General features: G+C 38.8%; 2 protein-coding genes across 2 annotated transcripts; both read right to left on the bottom strand.

Annotated features, from left to right (window-relative positions):
- On the bottom strand, nt 1-8,450 carry LOC131952716 (alpha-(1,3)-fucosyltransferase C). Its single transcript, XM_059315513.1, has 11 exons — nt 8,321-8,450; nt 7,487-7,694; nt 7,008-7,092; nt 6,447-6,549; nt 6,057-6,175; nt 5,540-5,712; nt 4,679-4,778; nt 4,124-4,255; nt 3,746-3,846; nt 1,557-1,698; nt 1-727 (listed from the first exon to the last, which is right to left on the bottom strand). The coding sequence occupies exons 2-11, from the start codon at nt 7,662-7,664 to the stop codon at nt 580-582; spliced, it is 1,281 nt and encodes a 426-aa protein (XP_059171496.1). The 5' UTR covers nt 7,665-7,694; nt 8,321-8,450; the 3' UTR covers nt 1-579.
- Nucleotides 8,451-10,598: 2,148 nt separating this feature from the next.
- LOC131952754 (dynactin subunit 2) lies at nt 10,599-22,724 on the bottom strand. Its single transcript, XM_059315578.1, has 13 exons — nt 22,614-22,724; nt 15,706-15,777; nt 15,173-15,269; nt 14,989-15,056; nt 14,780-14,875; nt 14,478-14,638; nt 13,782-13,929; nt 13,204-13,269; nt 12,927-12,965; nt 12,652-12,807; nt 12,394-12,496; nt 12,103-12,194; nt 10,599-11,725 (listed from the first exon to the last, which is right to left on the bottom strand). The coding sequence occupies exons 1-13, from the start codon at nt 22,647-22,649 to the stop codon at nt 11,639-11,641; spliced, it is 1,221 nt and encodes a 406-aa protein (XP_059171561.1). The 5' UTR covers nt 22,650-22,724; the 3' UTR covers nt 10,599-11,638.
- Nucleotides 22,725-23,562: the final 838 nt, after the last annotated feature.

Here is a 23,562-nt window from a genome sequence, read left to right as displayed (position 1 = left end):
GAAATGGTCTTTTAAAAGAAATATGTTAAAACACGGTTTTATCGTCAACAGTCACATGGAAGGTGAAGTAGAGTTGGTGTGTTCCGTGGCCAAGTGGCGAATATAGCGCCCTCTCTACGTAGGACAGCAAATTTCCGTATGACTTTCAATCATTTAACATCAAAGTTACCGCAGTATTAGTATTTTAAAAGCTCTGTGTCGCTAACTCACTTGATAATGTTGAAATGAAAATGTATTAAACATTTCTATGAAAACACTTACTCAATAAAATAAGATTATGTAACAACGTGTTTGACATTTTTTTACAAAATACACATCTAATTGTGTTAGACATCGTACCGGTTATAACACAGTGGATTAATTATAATTGTTTATATTTTGTGTACAAACTGAAGTGGTAATTGTTAAATATAAAAAAAACATGACACTAATTTTAATGAACAAGACGGCTGGAATTGAAGTTTGATGACGTAGACAGGCTGGTCAAAATGCGAGGGAGTCTATGGGGTCGTGATGACGTAGACAGACTGGTCAAAATGCGAGGGAGTCTATGGGGTCGTGATGACGTAGACAGGCTGGTCAAAAGGCGAGGGAGTCTATGGGGTCGTGGCACGAGTCGTGGGTCCACCACTGGTGGATGTTGTGGTACTGGTGGGGCCGGTGGTCCGTGTGGAGCCTCTCACACAGCTGACACTGCCAGTCAGGGAAGTGGGGGATCATCCGGTACCTGGACAAGGGAAGTAACTCTGGTTAACAGTTTTCAGTGAGTTGTTTACCTCAGTGTGACGTCCTTAGTTTGTAGTGAGTTGTTTACTTTAGTGTGAGGTCATTAGTTTCTAGTGAGTTGTTTACTTTAGTGTGAGGTCATTAGTTTGTAGTGAGTTGTTTACCTTAGTGTGACGTCATTAGTTTGCAGTGAGTTTTTTACCTTAGTGTGGGGTCATCATTTAGTACTGGTGTGGACTGAAGCAATATTGATTTTATCGATGTGTGTATTACGTGATGCGTGTGGTGTTGGCTGATGTTTTAATCAGCCCAACAACAAGAGGGAAACAATCTGTGTACACATTATCGCATTACTTTGCGGACTACGTTTGATGTGTACTCGAATACTCAGCTTTTCAGTCTATTCATTGTAAAATTCTCCTCCCATAGCAACACTTTTGCTCTCCATAGCAACATTAGCTTCACCCGCTAATTCCTTTAACTAACTTCTCCCATCGCAACATTAACTCATCCCATAGCAACAGTAACACCTCACATAGCAACAGTAACACCTCACATAGCAACAGTAACACCTCACATAGCAACAGTAACACCTCACATAGCAACAGTAACACCTCACATAGCAACAGTAACACCTCACATAGCAACAGTAACACCTCACATAGCAACAGTAACACCTCACATAGCGACAGTAACACCTCCCATAGCAACAGTATGTCCTTCTATAGAAATACTTCTCCCATAACAACACTAACTCCTCTAACAGCAACACAAAATCCTCCCAGTCACTCCTCCCATAGAACCCCTAGTTCGTCCCACATGCAGGTTACCTGTCCTTGTTCCTGAGGTAGGTGATGTATCTGTCTCTGTCGTTGCCTAGATCATCCAGATAGTCGGCCAGAGCTTCAGGGGTGGAAAAATCTGAGGCGTCGACATACATGTCAGGTGGGAAGTAACGCTTGTAATCCGCCCCTGAAGTTGTCAACAACATACAATATATATTGACTCCTGGTGACCTGTTGTTTACTTCATTAACTAACAGCACACCACTACAGCAGAGACTTGTTTGACTACTGCTTACATCATCATCCAACCCCCACCCATACCACACAATTGTTTGACCACTATCTACAACACCGACACACTCACACCACACAATTGTTTGACCACTACCTACAACACCGACACACCCCCACACACACCACACAATTGTTTGACCAGTACCTACAACACCGACACACCCCCACCTAGACCACACAATTGTTTGACCAGTACCTACAACACCAACACACCATACACAACCACACAATTGTTTGACCAGTACCTACAACACCCACACACCCCCACACACACCACACAATTGTTTGACCACTACCTACAACACCGACACACCCACACCACACAATTGTTTGACCACTAACGTCAACACCGACACACCCCCACACACACCACACAATTGTTTGACCACTACCTACAACACCGATACACCCCCACCCACACCACACAATTGTTTGACCACTACCTACAACACCGACACACCCCCACCTAGACCACACAATTGTTTGACCACTACCTACAACACCGATACACCCCCACCCACACCACAGAATTGTTTGACCACTACCTACAACACCGACACACCCCCACCTACACCACACAATTGTTTGACCACTACCTACAACACCAACACACCCCCACACAAACCACACAAGTATTTGACTACTGTTTACATCATCACCCAAACCCCACCCCCACCACACAATTGTTTGACCACTACCTTCAACACCGACACACCGCCACCTAGACCACACAATTGTTTGACTACTGCTTACATCATCACCCAAACCACACCCACACCACACAACTGTTTAACCACTACCAACAACACCGACACACCCCCACCTAGACCACACAACTGTTTGACCACTACCTTCAACACCAACAACACACACCCCCACCACACAATTGTTTGACCACTAGCTTCAACACCACACCCCCACACCACACAATTTTTTACCAGTACCTTCAACACTGACACACCCCCACACACACCACACAATTGTTTGACCAGTACCTACAACACCGACACACCCCCACACACACCACACAATTGTGTGACCAGTACCTTCAACACCGACACACCCCCACACACACCACACAATTGTTTGACCAGTACCTACAACACCGACACACCCCCACACACACCACACAATTGTGTGACCACTACCTACAACACCGACACACCCCCACCTAGACCACACAATTGTTTGACCACTACCTACAATACCGATACACCCCCACCCACACCACAGAATTGTTTGACCACTACCTACAACACCGACACACCCCCACCTACACCACACAATCGTTTGACCAGTACCTTCAACACTGACACACCCCCACACACACCACACAATTGTTTGACCACTACCTACAACACCGATACACCCCCACCACCACCACACAATTGTTTGACCACTATCTACAACACCATCACACCCCCACCTACACCACACAATCGTTTGACCAGTACCTTCAACACTGACACACCCCCACACACACCACACAATTGTTTGACCACTACCTACAACACCGATACACCCCCACCACCACCACACAATTGTTTGACCACTATCTACAACACCATCACACCCCCACCTACACCACACAATCGTTTGACCAGTACCTTCAACACTGACACACCCCCACACACACCACACAATTGTGTGACCACTACCTACAACACCGACACACCCCCACCTAGACCACACAATTGTGTGACCACTACCTACAACACCGACACACCCACACCACACAATTGTTTGACCACTACCTACAACACCGACACACCCACACCACACAATTGTTTGACCACTACCTACAACACCGACACACCCACACCACACAATTGTTTGACCAGTACCTACAACACCGACACACCCCCACACACACCACACAGTTGTTTGACCACTACCTACAACACCATCACACCCCCACCACCACTAGTTTGTCCACTCACCACCCCTGACGACAGGAACGACATCGACGTTGTCAAAGATCTTGAAGAACTTCTCGCTGATGTACTCCTGGCACAGAGAGTTCTCGAAGGCCAGGTAAAACCTGCACAGGTACAAACGTCATCAGTGGCTGACTGACACGGTGTCAAACTAGGTCTGGGCTGACATGTCATACAGCCAGTCACACTTTTAGAAGTCTTGTTGACATGTCACAATCTTAGAAGTCTTGTTGACATGTCACAATCTTAGAAGTCTTGTTGACATGTCACATCCTTAGAAGTCTTGTTGACATGTCACAATCTTAGAAGTCTTGTTGACATGTCACATCCTTAGAAGTCTTGTTGACATATCACACCAGCTTACAGAACACAAAGACTCACTTGTACGTGCTGGTCAAGATGGGGAAACACATCTGCTTGTCCTCCTTCTTACGCATGCTCTGGACACCAGGAACTAGCTCAGCCGTTCCACATGAGTAGTTGCCACATTTGCCAAACACATCAATGTCCGTCCTGTTAACCAAAGCCGTGGACTAACGTAATATTGACAAAAGCTATGTGGACCAAAATTATGTGGACCAAAATTATGTGGACCAAAATTATGTGGACCAAAATTATGTGGACCAAAACTATATGGACCAGATTTTTGTGGTACTAAGGCATGTAGATTTAAAGAGTGTGGTCAACGTTAATATGTAGAATACATCTCATGATTATGTGTACAAAAAACTTCGCATATTATTCAGCTTTGTTTGAAAACAACATAAAAGAACTTAAAAACACAATCAATTTCATCCCTGTTGAATTTAAACTTTAGAGTCATTCTAATAACTTCGTATATTTCCGAAGACGTACAATTATAATATGAATGCCAACAGCCTAAACTTTTTTCTAAAATGCGTTTGTCTACATTAGTTTGTATCAAAAGCTACTCACCTGTTTTGCATTTTATGGACATAGATCAACCGGTCTGATCTGACTGGGCAGTGGCTCACAAACCAGGCAGCCGTTCGTGTTTTACCGTCAAAGATTTTTCCTACAACATTTGATCGAGTGAGTGGTTTGTAAAATATGTTTAGGATGTTAAGAAATTAGACATTTTTAAACGTCAGGGAGCTAGCGGAGTGAGGGAGGGGTGGAACAGCAGTCCATCATATGAACCTTGTAATTTATGACATAGTGTAATTTATGACTCTGCTACCCTACTCAGTGAGGTAAAAAGCAAAGTAAAGTACCTTTCGAACAATCAGGTTGATTGGGGCAGGTGAAGTGGAGTAAGTAAAGTACCTTTTCGAACATGGCGGTCCATGAACAGGTGAATTAGAGTTCATCTGTTTCAAAGGGGTAGTCAGCACTATGCCCAGCCGTCTTTCACTAACGTGAGTCAGGTACCCATAAGAGCTGGGTGAACTCGGAAAAGTTGTATGGGCACGACCCAGAGATACTGTAATCTTGAGGACAACAAATGGCGTGTTGAGGCTAACCGATTATGTCAGCTGAGACAAACAACGTTACATGGCCTGTTGCTTCCCTTACATCATTAACTCCCCTTAAATAATGTGTTCACTGGGAAGAGCAGCCATTTTCCTCTCTTACCGTAACCTACCTAAAATGATAGACTTTTTTTCTCTTACCGTAATCTATCTAAAACGATAGACATTTTTTTTCTTTTACCGTAATCCCTTTGCAAGAGGTCGTTGCGGATGAGCTTACCGTAATCCTTCTCCTGTATGAGGTCGTTGCGGATGAGCTTACCGTAATCCTTCTCCTGTATGAGGTCGTTGCGGGTCAGCTTACCGTAATCCTTCTCCTGTATGATGTCGTTGCGGATGAGCTTGCTGTAGACGATGGGGATGTCGCTGTCCAGCTTGTGGGTCAATGTCCAGTTGAACTGGTCCCGTAGTCCCGCTCTGTCCAGACTTTCAAACCAGGTGAACCGTGACGGTGCCTCGTCAGTCTTTAGGATCCAACTAAAATCACGTGACCATTTGTTTATACAATAAACAGACATGTTTTTATTTACTTATCCAACATTCACCTCATGTTTGCATGCTAAGATACGACTAGGCTGACTAGAAAAACAAAATACGAGGGCTAATTTTTTCAGATATTCGTTTTGATTTCCCGACAAACATTCGCAAACTTTCCCACAAATATTTTATTTGACCAGATTTAACACACATCTTAAATTCGCCCTTATTGTCCCATGACAGTAAATACATGTTGGCTGATTTCTATTTTATTTTTTACAAAACTCACATTTGGCTACATCATTTACACAACATGAAGAAATTTTGTTGTTTACAAAACTCACAGTTGGCCAGGTTTCCTGTAAAATGTTGGAACGGGAGCAGTTGTCAAACGGGCAACAAGAAACAAAACAGCGTCTGCAACTTCCACGTTGTGAACCATTTGACACTTGTCGTATTCACACTGTAGAATTTAGTCAGAAGAAAACATTTTTTTTTTTAAATTTAATTAAAAGTAAACCCTGACATTGCTAACTGAGCCTACAAAAAAGCAACTGATATGGCTACTACTTATGACGTGGACCACTGCAATGTGTAAACAACTCACGTGGTTGACCACTGCAATGTGTAAACAACTCACGTGGTTGACCACTACAATGTGTAAACAACTCACGTGGTTGACCACTACAATGTGTAAACAACTCACGTGGTTGACCAATGTGTAAACAACTCACGTGACTGAAGTTAGTTTTCAACAAGAAGTTGAGTTGCTTGAGTGGGTTGTAGAAACCAATCGTTTTTATTTCAACTGCTCCTTCTGGCTTGTGCTTAGTGTACCTGTGACATGGAACATTTTAATAAACTGTGTGATAACACATTATACAAGACTGTGCACCTAGGAAACAACACACTAGACTGTGTGTCAGCACATTTTACTAGATTGTGTATGATTGCACATTCAACTAGATTATGTCACTGCTATAAATGGATGCAAAAGATATGTGATATTGTAATAAGGAAGACACATATTCATGTAAGTGACGCGACTTATTTGCATGACAATCTTTAAACTTGTGTCAATGACAACACACAGTGCTAGATATGTCAGTGATATTTTTGATACTGTCATGTTAGTGAAATAGTTCACATTATGTCATGTCAATATATCTCATACTACCGTGTATGTTGCAACATAACAGCGACAACACTATCATGTCAGTAACAACACGTAATGTTATGTTGTCATGTCAGGACGTCACTCGCACTGTCATGCCAGTGACAGTGACAAGACTCACACGGTGCCTGTCATATCAGTTCCAGGTTTTTGTATATACGGAGATTTACTCTCGTCAAAAATCACCAGCGTCTGCTGGAAACTTCCTGCAAAAAAAAAAAATAAGTTGTCGTCTGCTTTGTTAGGTCAAAATTCTAGTTTAAATACACTCACCTGGTTATATTAAACAAAACTATCTTTATATAGCTTTACGCATATATCAGAGGCGTAGCGAGGGGGGCATAGGTCCCCGGCCGCCAACCTTAGGGGGCGCCAAAATGACAAAATGAGTTGGAAAAATAAATTAAAAGCTTGATGGGGGGGGGTGCAAATCGAAAGTTTGAGGGGGGGGGGTGGAAATCGAAATTTTGAGGGGGGTTGCAAATCGAAATCTTGAGGGGGGGTGCAAATCGAAAATATGTCCCCGGGCGCCGGGAAGAGTCGCTACGCCTCTGGCATATGTTATCAAATATGGGTGCCTAAATAAGGACAGGCCCCAACCTTCTTTTATGGGCAGCAGTTCGACGCCATCTTGTGAACGAAACACCCACGCAGATTGTTTCTTGTCCACGCCCCGCCCAGCGCGTGGGAGTAATACGACGTTCAACAGGCCAATGCCGGTAACCACGGCAACGAAAATAAAAACTTGAAAACATGGAGACAAGCGGGTAACCCTCATCTTGATGTGTAGCTTGAAAGACGTGGCACTCTGTGAGATACAGAAATCTGAATGTTATGTTCATACTTCTTAGTTACATTGTATGCAGGGCATTACAGGGGCTAGTTGTGTAACGTATGACTACCTGTGTTAAATCTACTTGTAGCCTATAATAGTTGACTACGTGTGTAAAATCTATCTACCTAAGACTAATGTTTGACAAGCTGTGTAACATCGCACTACCTTTATAAAATATATATTCCTGTGTAATGTCAAACTCCTATATACAATCTGAATACCTGTATAAAATCTACTGTATAACATCAGACTACCTGTCTTAAATCTGGATACCTGTGTAAAAGCTACTTCTGAAACATCTGACTAGGCCTACTAACAATCTAAACAAATGTACATATAAGTGTAAACTGATAAACTTAGTATCAACTGTTTGAATCAGCTCAAATTACCTATAAAACGTGTTAGTAAAGACAAATTACCTGTAAAACGTGTTGGTAAAGACAAATTACCTGTAAAACGTGTTAATAAAGACAAATTACCTGTAAAACGTGTTGGTAAAGACAAATTACCTGTAAAACGTATTAATAAAGACAAATTACCTGTAAAACGTGTTAGTAAAGACAAATTACCTGTAAAACGTATTGGTAAAGACATATTACCTGTGGCGAAATATCAGAAAACCATAAGAAGATTCACTGTGATCATATGGCTCAGTAGCTCAGAAAAACTCAATCATTGCAGCGAAAGGTAAACTGTTAACCTGGAGGGGAGGGGGGTATAAATTGATATAGTTCAAAACTTGCATCATCTAACGACATTTGTGAGGGCGGAGAGCTTGAATGGGCAGTAACTGTCGGGTGAGTATTGATGCGCAGGTGATGTTTTAACACGTTTTGTTTTCTACCTTAGGATGGCGACATGGGGACAACACACATCATTTAGGCTAACATGGGGACAACACACATCATTTAGGCTGGGGACATGGGGACAACACACATCATTTAGGCTCACGACATGGGGACAACACACATCATTTAGGCTCACGACATGGGGACAACACACATCATTTAGGCTCACGACATGGGGACAACACACATCATTTAGGCTCACGACATGGGGACAACACACATCATTTAGGCTCACGACACGGAAACAACACACATCATTTAGACTCACGACATGGGGACAACACACATCATTTAGGCTCACATGGGGACAACACACATCATTTAGGCTAACATGGGAACAACACACATCATTTAGGCTGGCTACATGGGAACGACACACATCATTTAGGCTCACGACATGGGGACAACACACATCATTTAGGCTCACGACATGGGGACAACACACATCATTTAGGCTCACGACATGGGGACAACACACATCATTTAGGCTCACGACACGGAAACAACACACATCATTTAGACTCACGACACGGGGACGACACACATCATTTAGGCTCACATGGGGACAACACACATCATTTAGGCTCACGACATGGGGTCAACACACATCATTTAGGCTCACGACATGGGGACAACACACATCATTTAGGCTCACGACACGGAAACAACACACATCATTTAGGCTCACGACACGGAAACAACACACATCATTTAGGCTGGGGACATGGGGACAACACACATCATTTAGGCTGGCATGGGGCCAACACACATCATTTAGGCTCACGACATGGGGACAACACACATCATTTAGGCTGGCATGGGGCCAACACACATCATTTTGGCTCACGACATGGGGACAACACATCATTTAGGCTCACGACATGGGGACAACACACATCATTTAGGCTGGCATGGGGCCAACACACATCATTTAGGCTGGCATGGGGCCAACACACATCATTTAGGCTCACGACATGGGGCCAACACATATCATTTAGGCTGGCATGGGGCCAACACACATCATTTAGGCTCACGACATGGGGCCAACACACATCATTTAGGCTGGCTACATGGGAATAACACACATCATTTAGGCTCACGACACGGAAACAACACACATCATTTAGGCTGGCGACATGGGGTCAACACATATCATTTAGGGCTTTTGTATAATGTCATAGGAACGATACCATCAAAGTAGGCTTTTGTATAATGGCATATGAAAAACACGGTCTTGTATATTATTTCTGCAATCTGTCACTATAATGGTATCGTGGGGCGCACAAAAAGACGAGAGTTGGATTCTAGGCTTGAGCATGCAGGCTATCCCTGAGTCCATCCAGTTCTAATTGGTGCCCAGCTCATATTGAGGAAAATAAATACATAAATACTGCTGGATGCAGTCTGTCCCTGAGTCCACCCAGCTCTGATGGGTACCCAACCCACATTGAGGAAAATAAATATGGCTGGATGCAATCTGTCCCTGAGTCCACCCAGCTCTGATAGGTACCCAACTAAAATTGGGGGAAATAAATATGGCTGGATGCAATCTGTCCCAGAGTCCACCCAGCTCTGATGGGTACCCAACTCATTTGGAGACAGTAACTGTGGCTGGACATACAACCACATTAGCCTATAATAAACCCAAGCCACAGTAACAGGTGGACTCTACTGCATCTATCTTTTAGACAGGTCCAAATTGGGAACTATCTGTAGTACTCCTTCATACCATGGCTTGTGCATTAAGTTATTATTAACCTTTCTTTGGTTTAAGTAAATAGATACTAATTCATGCCATAGCTTGTGCATTAAGTTATTATTAACCTTTCTTTGTTTAAAGTAAATAGACACACTGATTCATGCCATGGTGTGTGCATTAGGTTATTATTAACTTTTCCTAAAGTAAACAGACACGTTGGTTCAGGCATCAAAGTTGTTGCTGTGCTAAAACTAGTAGTTTGGTTTCATTAACACAATCATCTCCCAAAAATGGTGTGTCCATTAAACAAAAGATAAACAACATGAGAAAATAAGTCAAGTACTTTAATCCACAAGAAATTTTAAAAGATACATGGATGTACAATGGATGTACATGAACTATAAATTTAAAAAAAGCATATTAATTAATTAAAATTAATTGATGTCTACACCATACACCAGAAGGGGCTAAAATAAATGAGCACCACAGACTTCATTAAGACACCAGCCATCAAATTCTGATGACTCTTACACCAGAGTGTCATCTGTTCACTACATGGAAATGTTTGGTCATGTGATCATCAGACCAGGTGAGCAACCAATCTCACCTGTTCTACAGGTGCAAGATTTTATTCCTGTGTTATGTCCATCCAATTAAAACCATACAAATCAGAACTAAATTAATGGATGCTTTAAATTACCAAGTTTTAGAAACTACATAAAAAGTCCACTAGAAAAGAAACATGTACATGACATTATGGTGTTCTAACCCCACAAGACAAAACCAACAATAATTGACATAGAAGCTAACATAAAATTGCACTTTGAGCACCTTGGGTGCCGATATAGAAGATACAAGGGGCAGACAACTTGTGGTTCACAAGGAAAGCTAACCCACAGCCAGCTAGAGTAAATTATTACCAATCATGTGACTACCAGAAACACTGTCAAGTCTTCAGACATTTCAAAACTTGACTTTTTCACCTCATTGGTCAATTAACAAGGGTGGAAGCAAGATTTAAAACCTTAAGTATACCAATGTATAAAAACTAATTGTATCAACAGAAGGAAGTTTAATGAACACAAAGAATGTATCACAGCCAGACAATAGATTTTGTTCATACTAATTTTACCAAGCCCAGATGATTTGTTCAGAGACCTACAACACTATTAAAATCTAAATCGTTTCTTCTAGTATTTATAATTTTTGTATTACTGACTGTACACAAGACAAAACACTTTTTTTTAAAAGATTTAAGATGGAGACTATGAAGACCCAATGATTTACTCATACTCCTATGGAAGAATTCACTGACATGTAACTGAGGACTGCTGTGAAACCAATAAATAAAAAGCTACAGTGCAGGCGCCTCATTTCTTTAAGGCATCCAACCTCTTGCTGATGCTCTCAATGTTCTGCTGGACTATCTTGTTGTTTTCTGCCAGGCTGGAGCCAAGCTGTCAAATACACAAAGTCTGTTAGTTACCAGAAACATTCAGCACAACAACAGTAAGAAGAAAATATTTTCTATATAACAACCAACAGTTTAAACTTGGTACAAGATATGTGATCAAACAACAAAATAATAAACACTTTTTGTTGATGTAGGTTTGTGTTAAACACTTTTTATTGATGTAGATTTGTTACCCATGTTTAACTCAAGCATTTGATAACTAACCTAAAATCTTGTTTCTCAACAAACTAAATGTTTTTTTCCCAGCAACTAGAAATCTATTACTATTGCATGCCTCAACCAAGATCCAGGCTAAAAATGACTTAGTTCTACTTTGGTACTAGATCCAACAAGTATGAACAACTGTAGAGGTAATGTTACCTGTTTCTGCATGTCACTGTGAGCTGTAATGCTGGCCTTTAGCTCCTGTTGGGCTGTGTCTAGGAAGGAAAGGGCTTGACTAAACTGTAGAGCTGTTGGGATATAGTCACCAGGTTCATGATCAATTTTACTTTTGAAAATAGTAAGGAGGGGGGGGGAATCAAAGAATGAATAAAAGAAAGTAAAATGGTTTGAATGAATGTCTAACCCTGAGAAATCGAATGAGTGAAAAAATCAAAGAATGAATAAAAGAAAGTAAAATGGTAGGAATGAATGTCTGAGAAGACTGACCCTGCTCATGTAGATCTTTCAGTGAGACCAGTCTGTCTACCACCTGTGGCAATGTTTCAGCTGTGGCCTCCCATTTCTTCACTATATCATACAGTTCAGAAATCTGGCAACATAGGAAATGGTAAGATTTGCTAGCACCAATTTTTGACCAAACAAATTTAACCAACAGACAGATATTTATTTAAGATAATTATTAAAACAAACAACAGATAGACATTTATTTAACCAATTGATAGAATGTACAAAAATATTCTCCACCTTTTTTTGTTTATCAGGGTCTGCTTGGGGTTCCTTCTCTTTTTTCTCAGCAATTAGTTGCATTTTTTGTAGGACAGCATTGAGTCGGGCTTCCACAGTTTCTGTGTTGGTGGCATCTAACAATGAGAGCTTGGAGTTTAGTGTGGCCACAGCTCCCTGAATGGTGGTAAAACAGTTCAAACTTTATGTAAACACCACAAACTAATTGTATCAACAAAATATAATGGTATTAAATGTTTTAATTGAAAAGAAGTTAACAAGAAAAACAAACTTACAATTAAAGATTTGTTTTCACTATCAGCTGTCAACACATTCTGAGGAAACACAAAGGTATTTAACCAATGAAGGCATGACTGTAAGTTAAAATGAAAGAAAATATTAAATAATACTGGATGATCAGCATAAATTATAAGAGTGCTCATAATTGTTGGCCTGTGATGGTTGTGTGGAATAGACAATGGTATTGTTTGCATTTAAATAGACAAGAAGTGTTTTGTGCTAATAAAGAAAAAAAAAAAATAGCAATTTCTACCAACTCAAAAACATAGTTACCATTTTATCAAAACTCTTGCCTATAACACTTTCAAGCCGCTCTAGTCTTTCTTCTAAGGTTGCAAGCTGTAAAATGAAGGGGGAAAACATTTTTAACATGATGGAGTACATTTATCAAATGGGTTATATTTTATAAACAAGTAAATGGCTCCATAGTCAGACACATGATTGGGTGATTGCACCTTGGAAATCAAGAAGCAAAGCCTTGGCCTTAAGTTGAGTGGAGTCAGATATAATATTGCCCATGAATAAGACTCCCGCTTTCCTCAAAGAGAGGAATTACCTATACAGCTTGGCACCAGCAGCACTAAAGGAGCTGCCGAAAGGAAACCCGAGTTGGTATTCTATTGCCTAAGGGACTTCACTCAGGTCTGATAACAAATTTTTTTTCTCCCAGCTATCAAACCTCATCTGCTTAGGGATTTCAGGACTTTTTCATTTAGCAATCATGAACTTTATCGGCCTGACTATGCCAATCCATAAACAGGTAAAAAGAAGCTAAATTAATTGAAAAAGGTTGTTCAATACAGGCAAAAAGGAAGTAAAATGAATAAAAACAAGGTAAAACAATGTACTACCTTGGCGTTTTTACTGAACTGTGACTGCTCAGGTCTGTAGTAGAGCTCATACAATATATAGTCCTTGTCTTTACTCTCCCCGGCTCCCTTCTCCTTTCCTTTGCCCTGTGTTCCAGGCTGGAAACTTTCTAGCTGGGTCAGCAGGCGTCTAGGGTAAACAAAATTAGAGATCATTGTCTGGTTTAAATAGCTGTTTTATTTTAATAAGTAGCTATTTTCTTTAAACATCTATAACAGGGGTCTCCAAACTGTGGCCCGCGGGCCGGATGCGGCCCTCGAAGTCCTCTCATCCGGCCCGCGGAGATCTTTTCGTCCAAGGAAAAATCGTTTGTTGTTGAAGGCTGAGGAACTTTGCCCAGGAAAATCAAATACATGCCTGGAAGAAACTGGCCCCGAACTGAAATTTGATAGTTAATGCGGCCCTCGGACTGAAAAGTTTGGAGACCCCTGATCTATAACATTTAATTTTTTAATGTTTTGTAGAATAAAGTAAATTTTTGTACTGCTACCACTTTGAAGGTGTTTTATAGTGCATAAAACAAATGTCTATTTTATACATATAACAAGTAAGATTGTAGTTATTTAAGGTCTGATTAGAAGCAGGAAAATGCATGTTTCTAAGACATAGACAGCAGTACAAAATAAAATGATCACACACTGATCATACACAAAACTTTTTTTTTAAAAAGTAGTTACTTTTTTAAAGCCCCCTGTGGATCAGCTAGGTCAACATTAGCTTCAGGGCCAAGCAGCTTTTCCAGGTGAAGATCTGCCAGTTGATGCTGGAGATACTCCAGCTGTTTGCCTATAGCCACTGGTGACAGAGACTCCCCTGAACCAGTGTCCTTCACTGTCTCCTACAAAAGAACAAAGACACACACACTAATGTTTTTAAGTAATCAAACATTAAAAAATGCACCACTGTACACTTAAATATATCATCATTTGGATAAAGGACAGGCTAAACCTTGCAAGGAGCTTTTCAGTAGTTACTTTACCTTAACTTTGCTAGCTTCATCAGCTAGCTCTCTAATTTCATGTTGTAGGCGTTGAAACTTTTGCTGCAGTGTTTCTTGTTTACTTCCAGCTTCAGCCTAAAAACATTTATTGAGTTTGTTAAGAAAATTCTAGTCAATTGATGAACAATGTATCTACTGAATAATGGAAGAAGATATAAGTGCATTCAATGTATATGGTAAAAACTTACCAGCTCATATTCAGTTCTGTCAGTAAAATATCCTATTGTTCTTGACTTGCCAACACTATCTGAAAAATCTGAAAAGTGTATGTAACATTTTTAATATTTCAGGTATTGAAAATGCAAGCATACATAATATAGTGAAACGGCAGTAGTCTAAGAAGAGTGAAGTGAACAGTCAAATAAAAAATACCTGTTTTTCCTGTTGATATGGATTTCCCTTTGAAAACTTTAAAGGCATTATCAGTGTTGATATTTAATCTCTCAATATTTTCACTGTCTGTTTCTTCCTAGATAATACAAACATAAGAACCTTCATAAACCTAATAATGGCCAACTAAGAAAACCTTTAATGTTTTAAGTGAAATGTAAATTAGTAGTGTAATGAATACTGCAAAAGAATTAAATAAAAACAGGAGAATCTTTAAAATGACAACTCATCTTCTAAACCTAGCATTTTAAGGAGAGTATTTCTAAATCATTATCAATGTTTCAGATTTTTTCCTCGGGGGGGGGGGGGGGGGGGGGGAAGAGAAAGAGGAGGGGTGTGGTAGACTTTCTTCAAAGGGGTGCCTGGAAGAAACTCTGATCATTATGGTTAAAGCCACACTAATTAAATAAAGAACTCTACAGGTTATTAATAGATTGTAACATTTAAAATATGTTTTACTTTATTTTTAGCACATTATCATCACTCTAAAATGGCTTATCATGTGATTAACTTACAGGACCACTGACTAGATTCTGTTCAGCTTCTGGTAAATCACTAGATTCAAAAACATCTGGGGAATTCACATCCTGAAAAAATGAGATGTATCAATATTAGAGGAAAAAAAAGATGAGCCAACAAAAATGATAATTGAACAAAAACAAGTAAAAAAATATACTGTATAACATTTTAGCCACATCACTGAGGATTTGGTTAGTAATAATTTTTTTTATCAGTTAGTGTTGATATTCCAATCCTGCACTCTTAGTTATTCAAACCACATTACAGTAGTATTTGTCATAAGTTAAGTCATTAAATATAAGCCACTAAATAATAAATAAATTCAAAGATGTATTTGCTTGAACAGTCTTTTGTAACAGTTTATAAAGCCTGATCACTCAAACACTAACTATTAGGCCAACTAATTAGATCTAGATCTTGTGATCCAAAATACCTTTTTCATGTGCACTTGAAAAAGTTCGCCATTTTGATGAACACAAATTCTAGCCATAAAAATCAAAAAATTGAATGTAATCAATACAAACACTGAGTTGTATGGTAAACATTTCGAGAAGTTTCTGGGTATAGGGATACAAAGGGTCAACTCAAAATATTATAAAATGTTTTTGTAATTCAGAACTAATACTAATACCATAGGCCTAATTTTTTTAGTTTAGTAAATTTGGGACTAATAAATTTTTAGTACCCATTTCTATGTAAGACTGTGACTGTGATAATTAGAAGCATTTTTGTTTTACTAAAATGCCTAGATTAGTAGATAGAGGAGTACTAGTAGATCTACTTACTTAGATTCTAAAAATAGGCCAGAAATTAACTTTAAACAGCAGTGTTTGCGAGCAACATTTGCTATATAAACAGCAGCCATTAGTAAGTTAGGGGTCATCCATATCAGGCATATGTGACGCTTTTTTTGACGATTTTTACCTCCCCCCCTCCCCTCCATCACACGTCGTCACAAAAAGCCAGACCCCCCCCCCCCCTAAAATGACGTCACACCTCAACCTACAACCCCCCTCAAAATTGCAGTTGAATATTTTTAAAACATCGATATTTTTCCAAAATCTTGTCTAAACTATTACAATTTATTAAAACAGTTATTTAAAACACAAAATAACATCTAAAATTCCTTTTCTAACATTGCTTTTTTATAATGCAAAAATGTGACGTCGCAACATCTGAACCCCCCCTCCCCCTCATCACACATCGTCACAAAATTACGGACCCCCCCTCCCCCCTACGAGTGTGACATCATTTATGGATGACCCCTTAGAGTGGTTTTCCATTTTCCCTGAATCTCTAACTATAATTTTACCAAAAAGAAACAAACAAGATGGCTGCTAAAGTAAATGAGCTTGGTTGGGGTGTGGGGAAATTGCGAGACGCGAAACGCGAAATGGCGAGGCGGGAAAATACGAGAAGGGCGCGAAAACGGTCGGTCACGTGACTTTTTTGTCTCGCATTTTACCACAAGCCGATACTTACGCTGGGTGGTGTTGAAATGCGAAGATTTCTGCGAAAAATTTACCGCACCCGATTTTCAGTGGTATTTGGTCCAGACTTCAAAGACGTTTCGTTTACATTGTTAAAACTTCCGATTTTTCCGTCGCTAGACATACTGATGATTTGTCAACTCCCCCCATCTTTTGTGTCGACTTAGAATACCACCTTGTTCGAAACCGATTGAAATACCGCCGACGATAGATCAACTTCTGTCTTTTGTGTGGAATGCCGAGGCCGCCTTATTTACCGTCTTTGAAGATCGCCGTGCCCGGATCCGCTGCCGCCGCAAACATATTTTCTATTGTTGCATAGAAATTGTGTATTATAGCCGCCGCCTACGTTTTTTTTCTAGCTTTTTTTACCATATAAATCTAAGCACAAGGAAATGCCTACATCATTTGGATACAACAAAATAAAGTGACGTCACCGATATTATCAGTTGCTCGTGCTATATCGTAAGCTATGGGCCTACTTCAAATATTTTTAAAACCAAGTTGAACTTATCTGAATTTTTTGGTTTTGGTGGTGGTGTTATTTGGGGGTCTTCCATAAATGACGTCACACTTGTAGAGGGGGGGGGTCTGTAATTTTATGACGATGTGTGATGAGAAGGAGGAGGGGAAGGGGGGTAGATGTGAAGTCACACTATAAAAAAGCAATGTTAGAAAAAGAATTTTAGACGTTTTTTTGCGTTTTAGAAAACTGTTTTAATACATTGTAATAGGAATTGATTAAAATACTCTATTTTGACCGAAATTAGACAAGATTTTTTAAAAAAAAACTCAACTGCTGGTGACAACAATGAGCAAGACAAAAAACGGAAAACAGATGTTGAGCGTGCGGATGATGATGATGAGAACATGGGTGCCAGTGTTGTTTGTGGGATGAACGAGGAGGTCAACTGTGATGAGAATGTGAAATGTTGTGAATGTGGATTGGAAGAAGTAGCAAAAGAAAAATGTATAAATGGGAGTCTAATGAACTGGGTTGGGTGTACTATGTGTGAAAGATGGTGTCACGAGGTGTGTTTGAGGACTGTTTCAGAAAATTTTGTTTGTAAATTTTGTTTGTAATTAAAATTACTTAATAAAAAAATAAATTGCACTTTTTAGAATTGTTTATACTTTTACACTTTTTGCAAGTACAAAAATCCATAAACAGATGTTGCAAAATATCTCTCCTGCTGACAAGATTATACCAATTCACAATGACACAGCTCACGTTTGTATAAACATGAGCGGGCTAGATTTTTAAATTAATGCCGACTGAGACGGGATTTTCCTCTCGCTAACAAGAGCGGGCGATGACAGTAGCACAGCAATGATGTTAGGATTTTTAAATAGATAGATCTAGATATAGATCTATCTATCTTCTTAGTATCTAGATAAAAAATAACAACATACAACACTCGTGTTAAAGGCTATGGCTAAATGCTTGTTTATTTTAAAACAAAAAAAAATAATTTAAATAAATAAAGATGGAAAAAAAAAGGAAAAAACTTTTTTCGCAAAACGTGTCTCGCTATTTACCCTTAATTCCGCAGGTATGTCTCGCATTACCTTCTCGCATTTTCCCGCCTCGCCATTTCGCTTTTCGCGTTTCGCAATTTCCCCACACCCGCTTGGTTGCACCTGATGAAAACATCACGCCACTAGTCTTTATTTTTTTACTGAAGTTTTAATTCAATTGTTTAAAAATGACTATCTGATAGTCTAGAGTCTAGCTAGAGTTTCTAGAATCTCTAGACTAGACTATAGCTAGTCTCATAACGCGAGTTGAATTACCTCCCCTGACCCGCTTTTTTATGGCCACTTTCTAGTTCGTTTTTTTCGATCGCGTCTCGGCACTGTTGCTAAAAATAGCATTCGCGCAATACCATACGGGTAAATCTGTTTGGCGTCTGCTACACGTGATAGATCGTTGAATGGCCGACAAGCTGATATAAAAATTATTGCGACCGGATGCGATTTTCGTGGAAATTGAGCTAGATTTAGCAAAAGACAGCTATATTTGTGTAAAATATTATTATTTATACTTCTACTTACACAGATATTTTGATAACTGCAGTTCAGCCGTCCATTTTTCTTTTAAAATGTATCTTTAGAATTTCTGTACCTTTTGGCAATCGGTCAGGAGCATTTGCGCACTAAACCCACCCCCCTACGGCAGATCCGATTTTTTTCCCAGTGAACTCGTACTGACCTCCCACATAGCTAAGATAGTACATTGATACTGATGGGAAAGCCTCTAAATCTGTATTTCTACTAGAGTCTAGAGATCTAGAAATAAATCTAGATCGTGGAGTTTTTATAATGACTTTTAAATTGAACGTCTCCAGTTTAAGATATTTTTTTTTCAAAACATAGCTACTTTTAGTACTATATTTAAGTATTTCAAACCCTTTTGGTAGTTTTTTCTTAAACTTAGACCTAGATCTAGTGATTAGATATCTATATTTTGTACTTATAACTTGCAGGCCTATTAAAATAATAATAAAACAGTTTGCTTGATAACTTCATTAGGTCATTTCATAAACACAAATGTTATAAACATATAAAAATCACAAAACCATAGGTAATATCTGAATTCTGTAGCCTACCTTACATTTAGGCTAATACTGAATTAAAAAGAAATTACATTAAGGTTTGAAATTAATACAACTTGTAATTAAGAAAGAAAGCTTCAATTCTAAATACTACAAGATATAATAACAAACAATGAAACAAATTCAAAGCTTTTTTCAACCCATTTAGTCGAAAAGATTTTTATTTTTTCCGATATTGACCAAAATAAGTTTTTAAAGCTTAGGCCTAATGTTTTTACAAACATAACTCAATTTTATTAGGCCCCTGTAAACATTAATTAAGATTCCTCTGTAGACAAAGCAATCTATTTTACAGATGAAGTAGAGTTCATGTTTCTTGACCTCAGCATATGAAGTGATTGTCAGTGTGGTCAGCGATATTCACAGCTGCCTTTACTTTTTACCTTTAATTTCCCCAATGTATATCAGGTACCCATCAGAAATGGGTGGACTCTAATTGAATTTTATTAAACAAACATTTTGATATAGGCCTAGATCTATAATCTATAACATTCCAAACAACATCTGTTCTGTAGAATTTACCTTTCTGCTTCCAAATGCGGTATTTTCCAATTGAAAATTCATCACAAACCATACAATAAATTATATAAATGGCATTTTATAAATTTATATAAACTATTTACTTTCACCTTGGTGTAAAAAAATGTAGGTATAAGTAGGGTTGTCGGCATCCGCCGAGTTTGCGGTAAAAACATGACCCGAAATCGCCCATTACTTTCTGATACCGGACCCACGAGATTTGGTTTTGCATACTAATAAGTTTTTAATTTATGGTAATTAATTAAGTTTAAAAGGTCATTTCCTAAGGATAATTAAAAAGAAGAGTGGTTATCCCTTAGTTTTAATGGCTTTGCGACCTGATTGCATGCTGTCTCTGCTTTGGTCTTCCCTCTGTATCAAGGTTAGTTTCAAATACGTTGGAATCTCGATTTTTTAAAAGATTCCTCTAGATGAGAGTAGATTACTGATCAGACATATCTTAAGTAATTGGAAATGAAATTTGTTTTTGGATATTTTGACTCCGACATTAGTTATACCCCTCCGAACGTAGTCACTGTATGTAGGTCACGCTGCCACCATTGTTATATTTTTTCATCCCGATCTTCCTGCCTTTAAGTTTGATCAACTAATAACAGCATTCTTATGGCATGTGCAAACAAATCTAATTTTTTATTTCAAAATATATTTACATACCCATCTTTAATTTTTTCAGCTCTAGTTCTAGTTTTGCAGAATATGTTTTTCCTAAAAATCCAATTTTGTCAGACTAGACTCTAGACTGACAAGAGTCAGACCTAGATCTAGGTTACCTGTCTGTTGCTATACACTAGCATTGTGCTAACTGTAATTTTAAGTATTCAAGTTCTACTTACCCTTAGATATAGTTATATGCTGAAAATCAAAATCCATACACAATTCACACATAAAAACATTGATCTGATAACTTCATTTCACTTATTACAAAATGGCTTTTATGTGGACTCTACTTCACCTGCCCAAAATAACAAGGCAGTTATAGACACATTACAGTGTTCAAGTCATTTACTTTAGATTTCTGACTATGGAGTTCTTTCATTCACTGTATTTATATAAAATATTGCTTTAGAAACATTTTCATATTTGCGCAGCAGTTTTATAACAAAATGGCTTAAAGATGGACTCTACTTCACCTGCCCAAAATAATGAGGCAATTATATGCACATAACAGTGTTCAAGTCATTTACTTTAGATTTCTAACTTTGTAGTTCTTTCATTTGCTGTATTTATATAAAATATGGCTTTAGAAACATTTTCATATTTGCGCAGCACACAGTTTTTTGGGGTTATGGGAGGAAGCCAACACAAAAATATAAGTTCTGTATTATTTTTATTAATTTCAACAGCATTTACAAGTTCTATATATCATTCTAGTTAAACTCTGCAAATATGAACAAAATACAACTGCAAGTAAAATAACTATGCTCAATTTATTCAGGTATACCATGACTTGTCACAATTGGCCAATGCTAAAGCAAGGGGATTCCACCCCTCACAAAAAAATTCGCAAAAAAAAAACTATTTGAGCTAGACAAAAAATCTTTTTTGTTTTGTTTTCATTTTGTTGAGCTCTACAAGAATATGTAATTTTTATTTTTATATGATGATTAGTGTTTTTTTACCTAAATCCCTAGTATAAGCAAACTGATTTCAATAGTAAGAAAGAATCATGTATTTTCTTGCTTACTAGCTTTAAAACAAGTGAATTTGACTTTTTACCTGCGTTTTTGGTCGCGTTTCTATATATTTTATTTGCGACACTAAAAAAATTATATTTAATCAACCGATTATGCTAAATTAATAAAATTGGTACTGTTGGATTGCATTTTTAATGCTCTACAATTATAAGCTATTCTTTTTATAATTTGAAGAAAATTGAATTTATATGAGACTAACTATAGACTAGATCTAGAATCTAGTCACAGGGTGACCTAGCTAGACTAGAGTTCTAAACTAGTTAGAATCTAGAGTTAAATTAGATTTCACTAGAATTCTAGTTTCTAGATTTAATTAGCCTAAATAGTAAATAACCTAAATTGGTAAAATTACATGACTCAGTTCAAAAGTCAGTTGCTCACTCGGACTACACTACTCGTTCTCTGTTGTTACTGAACTACTGAACTGATTTTTAAACTTGAAAATTTCAATACCGAGTTAAAATGTTGTTCACCTTTAATTTTTCATGGGTATGCTACATAAGAATTAGCAATTGCAATGCTATTGTTTACATTTACATAAAGATCTTAATCAAAATACACTTACGATTCCGGGAAGATTAGCATATTTCGGATCCGCCATGATTGCTCGGAAGTAGATATCTATCCGACAATACTAAAGAGCTCCATCATTCGTTTGACCCTAGGCCTACACCTGTTGGCCTAATGTGTTTATTTGTAATAATTTTATACAAATTTGCGTATGATTTCTATATACAATATTTAGAAAACAAAAATAATAAATAGATAAAACATTAGTTTACTGTAGATATTAGTTATTGATCAGTAAAGTGTTCACACAGCCCAGTGTTTCTTCCAGACTTTTTTCTCCGGGGGGGGGGGGGGGGGGGGGGGGTACCTGAAATTTTCGGGGAGGCGGTAAACTTTCTTCGGGGGGGGGGGGGGGCGGACACTGTTAAAAGTATATATTTTCTATATAAATTATATAAATTTCATTTCGTTCGGGGGGCGGTGGGGGGTGGTGTGTGGGGGGGTGGGTTGGTTTCAGTGTTTCTTTCAGACTTTTTCCTCCCCGGAGAGGGGTGGGGGTACTTGAAATTTTCGGGGGCGGGGGTAGAATATTCTGGGAGGGGGAGGGGGCGGACACTGGAAAAAGTATATAATTATATTTCGTTGAATGGGACGGTAGACATGTTTTTTTTGGGGGGGTGGGGGGTGGGGGGGCGGTGTGTGGAGGGGGTGGTGTGTGGGGGTGAGGGGTTGGGGTGGGGGTGGTGTGTGGTGGGGGGTGGGGGTGGTGTGTGGGGGTGGGGGGTGGGGTGGGGGTGGTGTGTGGGGGGTGGGTTGGTTTTAGTTTAGAGAAAAGAGACAGCACTATCAGCCTAGCGCCCGTTGTACCCTTCCTCAACGGGCCATTTATCTAGTTTCATTAAGACTTTCGATATTTCATGGGAAGTCCACATAATCTTAAACCTTTAAAACCCTGCCTATGTGTTTATATCTTTGACAAAGTGTATTAAATCTCTTCACTAAGG

The sequence above is a fragment of the Physella acuta genome, unplaced genomic scaffold (assembly GCF_028476545.2).
Source record: "Physella acuta isolate Inbredline_101_S28 unplaced genomic scaffold, ASM2847654v3 ptg000890l, whole genome shotgun sequence".
NCBI classification, from domain to species: Eukaryota; Metazoa; Mollusca; class Gastropoda; family Physidae; genus Physella; species Physella acuta.
Note: the sequence above shows the minus strand (reverse complement) of the source record. Positions and strands in the feature narration are given on the sequence as shown.

Bases quoted from the DNA above. Each gene is read 5' to 3' on its own strand.
- LOC131952716 (XM_059315513.1), bottom strand. From the start codon at position 7,664: ATGAGGGTTACCCGCTTGTCTCCATGTTTTCAAGTTTTTATTTTCGTT. The intron at 6,176-6,446 runs GTGAGTTGTTTA...TAAATTCTACAG, and splicing joins TGAAAACTAACTTCAGTCAC to TGTGAATACGACAAGTGTCA. The intron at 3,847-4,123 runs GTGAGTCTTTGT...GTACCTGTGCAG, and splicing joins ATCTTGACCAGCACGTACAA to GTTTTACCTGGCCTTCGAGA.
- LOC131952754 (XM_059315578.1), bottom strand. From the start codon at position 22,649: ATGGCGGATCCGAAATATGCTAATCTTCCCGGAATC. The intron at 14,876-14,988 runs GTAAGTTTTTAC...AAATGTTTTTAG, and splicing joins ACAGAACTGAATATGAGCTG to GCTGAAGCTGGAAGTAAACA. The intron at 12,497-12,651 runs GTGGAGAATATT...CTATGTTGCCAG, and splicing joins ACCCTGATAAACAAAAAAAG to ATTTCTGAACTGTATGATAT.